The sequence below is a fragment of the Limulus polyphemus genome, unplaced genomic scaffold, assembly GCF_000517525.1.
Source record: "Limulus polyphemus unplaced genomic scaffold, Limulus_polyphemus-2.1.2 Scaffold4278, whole genome shotgun sequence".
Classification (NCBI taxonomy): Eukaryota; Metazoa; Arthropoda; class Merostomata; order Xiphosura; family Limulidae; genus Limulus; species Limulus polyphemus.
In genome coordinates, this window is record NW_013669888.1 from 79,554 (window position 1) to 83,853 (window position 4,300).

At 33.9% G+C, this 4,300-nt stretch overlaps 1 protein-coding gene across 1 annotated transcript in view; it reads right to left on the bottom strand.

The window, feature by feature from the left end:
* Positions 1 to 4,300, bottom strand: part of LOC106470902 (cAMP-specific 3',5'-cyclic phosphodiesterase 7B-like) — a gene marked incomplete at its 5' end in the record, with an annotated part of 40,539 nt that overhangs the window by 21,970 nt on the left and 14,269 nt on the right. Inside the window, 2 exons of the mRNA XM_022399538.1 lie at positions 42 to 201; positions 3,054 to 3,196. Of these exons, the coding sequence (XP_022255246.1) occupies positions 42 to 201; positions 3,054 to 3,196 (303 nt within the window). The remainder of the gene's footprint in view (positions 1 to 41; positions 202 to 3,053; positions 3,197 to 4,300) is intronic.

Below are 4,300 nucleotides of genomic sequence, written 5' to 3' on the forward strand. Positions count from 1 at the left end.
CCAGTTAATTACGAAAATAAAGAAAAACAAAAGTGACTTACTGAAACAGTGAAGGATTTTCAGCGCATCCAGATGAAACTTCTTAGTAAAACCATAGTGATGAAACAGGTGAAGTAACAGAACGGACACGGAGCGCCCCCCAGTAGCCACATCTAGCGAAAAGGCGTTGAAGTTCCATTTCCAACAAGAAGAAAGTAGATACTAAAACATAAACTGAAAAATCATTGCTTATAGAGGACTTCGGGGGATTTTAATCTTTAACGACATTACGAGAAACCATCATGAATTCACTTCTCGTCGTAAAATGATTATCAGTAAACCTATAAAGTATGTTATATTAAGACCATTTGGTTCGGGCATTTTATCTCGGGCAACATTGTGTTATCTGTGAATGTTTCAATACTCACTCTTCTAAAACTAACGACCTAATCTGAAATATTTAACTAGCAAAATAACGTAGAGAACAGTTATAACTTTATATATTATCAATGGGCCGTCTCAAAGATAAAAAAACAATCAAGTCACGTAAGTAATATTTTACTCATTCACTGCCACGTTTATGGTTGTACAACTACAACAGCGCCATGTTTATTCTTAGATATATAATAATGAAAAACAAAAACACAGAAAGACACGTGTTTTAATATTTCATTACTTATTCGACACTTGAAACTGGAAATTTGAACGAGAATACCCTTCTTACACGGTGGTACAATATTTCTAACTCGCATGTGGTTAACATCAAATATTTCAAGGTTAAACCAAAGATTATACAGTGTGTCTCATATACATCTGTATCCATGGCAATGACTAAGTGAATGAACATATTTGTGGTCGTGGTGGTGAAAGTATTAGCAAACAATCGTTAAGCATTTCATGAAGCAAGCGAGGGGTAAAAAATTAATTTTTTAAAATATTACTTTACTTATAAATAATAATTAACTGCTGTTGAAATCCATCTAAGCTTCCATGATCTTAAAACATTCTATCGGAATAATGAAAACTTCGAAAGTGCATTTCTATACAAATGTATTAAGTTTCTTTGCTTGTTAGTTCTACCACCAGACAGAAGACGTCCTTCTGATTTGTTTAACAAATTTCATAACTAATTTCAACCTCAATCGATCTATATAAACTATAATCACCCTATGGTAAAACAGTCGATCTATATAAACTATAATCACCCTAGGGTAAAACAATCGATCTATATAAACTATAATCACCCTAGGGTAAAACAGTCGATCTATATAAACTATAATCACCCTATGGTAAAACAATCGATCTATATAAACTATAATCACCCTAGGGTGAAACAGTCGATCTATATAAACTATAATCACCCTAGGGTAAAACAATCGATCTATATAAACTATAATCACCCTAGGGTGAAACAGTCGATCTATATAAACTATAATCACCCTAGGGTAAAACAATCGATCTATATAAACTATAATCACCCTATGGTAAAATATACTGCAAAAACAACTGAAGTAAAAACGTAACTTATCATATTATAGCTATGACAAGATAAAACTACTATTATAAAATAAATCACTTTCCTTAGTTCATGTTACGTAAATCAGACATTTGTTGATTAGTCACATTATTTGAAAAGCAAAGGATTGACCGACCATTCAACCAAAGGACTGGCCTTTCAACCAAACTTTTTCTCGGTTGTTACTTTGAAGTGAATCACAAAGTGTAAACTGATCCAAACTCTTCAAAACTTGTGATGTTTGAATGTTTCACTCGTGTATACAGATACGACAAATGGAAGTTGGACGTTCCCAAGAGAATGTTACGAATTGGCTACAAGTGTCGTTAGCAGCACGTGAAGTCGTTTCCAGACCAATGGTATAGTTTCTCCAAATACTGGATAAACCACCCCATCATTCATCACATAAGTAGACGATTGCCGATTTTGACTTGCCGCAGTTGCAGGGTACTTCCTCCGAGACTGATTCACATGTTCATAGCCGCAACTGGTCTCCGTGTTACAATGCTAGACGTCTAATTAGGTACATTCCACTAATTACATAAACAACATGTAAAGTAATATTAATTTTACAGATGAGTCGTGCTTAACCTTCAGGTTAACAAGTGTACACTCAGTTCGAAATCATCTGAAACCACGTCCAACTCCATTTTGATTCCGAAAGTTGGCACACATGGTAGAGATGGTGCACAAGTCAGGTTAGCTTTGCTTTTCGAGGTGACCACACTCAATACTGAGGTGAAATGTTATGAATTTTAAACATTATTTTATAACAATGTTTCTTGCCATATATGTATGTATGTCAACAATACTATAAGTTCAATTTACAATATATATGTTTTGTACAGTGTATTTATACTTATTTTTTAAGTTCTTAAAAAATCAGTGCCTATAAAATATTTTTCTTACTATATACGTTTTTCTAGACAACCAACATCTGAACAAATGTCAAAATACACAAATATGGACCCAATTTACGTATTAAGTTTTGTTAGAACTTTTCCTTTTGTTTACTTAAGGTTTATTAGAATAACAATTTGAAAACCTGCATTAAGGTCATATTGTTTAACAATATTGGAGTATTTTATTTCAACAGTTTCCATCTAGGAAGCTCATCAAATTATAATTAAACTCAACATATTTGAATAAAACATGGAGTTAGAATAAGAAAAGCTAAACAGATCCTGGGTGCAACTTTCTAATCTTTATTTTTAAAACTAACAGAAAATACGAATAATTAAATGAATACTTAATAAATTCATAAACCAGCTTCACTACATAACACCTGATTGAAGTAATTGCCCAATCTTAAGTAATGTGTGCATTTTTATAAATAATATATATTTAAATGTGTAATTTAAAAACAGAAACAACAACGAGCATCTGACCCGTCCTCCAATGGAATAGCAGTATATCTACGGACTTACAACGCTTAAATCCAAGGTTTCTATTCCCCGCGGTGGACACAGCAGATAGCTTAATGTGGCTTTGCTTTAAAACGATAAAATAATTTGATACTGATAAATGAAATGAGAATACAAAGTAATGAGAGCCACACCTGAATAAACCCGTTATACGAGTCGTCCAGAATATGAACTTGCTGGATTTCAGGCTTTGTTACTGGAAAACGAACTCGATGTCTCTGGAGTGTGCGAAACGGCTTTGCTGCTAGAGGGCGCTCTTTTCCACTTGCATTCAGAGCTGAAATAATATAAAATGAAGGAAAAACCTAAGACAATTTTTGTTCAAACATGATCAACTTTAAATCGGCATAGCTTTAGGACTAAAAGATCTTTGTAGCAGAACGAGAAGTACCCGTAGTTGCTACATGTCAACTAAAATCAGCTATACTACCGTAACACAGTTGTAGCTATACAACTATTACAACTTACAAGATTCGTAAAAGAAACATATGAGCCAACAACAGAATCTACACAAAGGTCTTATAAGAATCCACAATCCTTTTTGTTCTGTTTATTTGTTTGTTTTGTCATATACTCTTAGAAACAGAAAGGTTAAAACACCTGTATATATTTCCTGAACTGTTTCCTGTCCAAATATTCAAAAGACAATTCTGACAAGGTAGTTTTTAAACACTCCGCGTATGTCTTTCATTTGTAAGAGCAGCGTTCCAACACGATAGGTTACACTGTTGCTTTTGTGCGTGTTCTCAACGAAACAGTATTTAACCAATATCATCATTGGTGTAACATATTTGTTTTCCTTCCCAAAACTATCAAACATTAGAAGCTTTCTAAACCAGTGATATAATCTACGAACTACGGTCAAATATTGAATACTGTACACCATATCTACATGATACTACAACAGGAACAGACGTATTTCGTTATTTAAAAAGCGCCAATATTCTGAATGAAAGTTTTAACACCCTTCACCTAGCACAGAATATTTTAAAAGCACTCTATCTTTTGTATTAAACATATATTGTAAAATATATTTGGATTGGTATTTTTCATCTTGGATGACACCTTTTGGCCAGATCAGAGACTGGAATGATTCAGGTGTGGCAAACCTATAATCTTGAACTAATCACTAGAGGTAATTAAGGCAGCACTCGCCACCACAAGGGCTGAGCCTCGCGTTGAACCGAATAACGTGATTGACTGTTACTCTCATAATGCACCCACGGATGAAAATACGGAGCGTGTTCAACGGCTCGAGTCTTGGATGTTCCGATACGTAGCTTAGCCCATTCTTAAATTTACAAGAAAGCAATAAAAGTGGGGTTCTCTGAGTTATTCTTATCTTTTTAATATATTAAATCTGTATAAGAAGGCCCGGCAT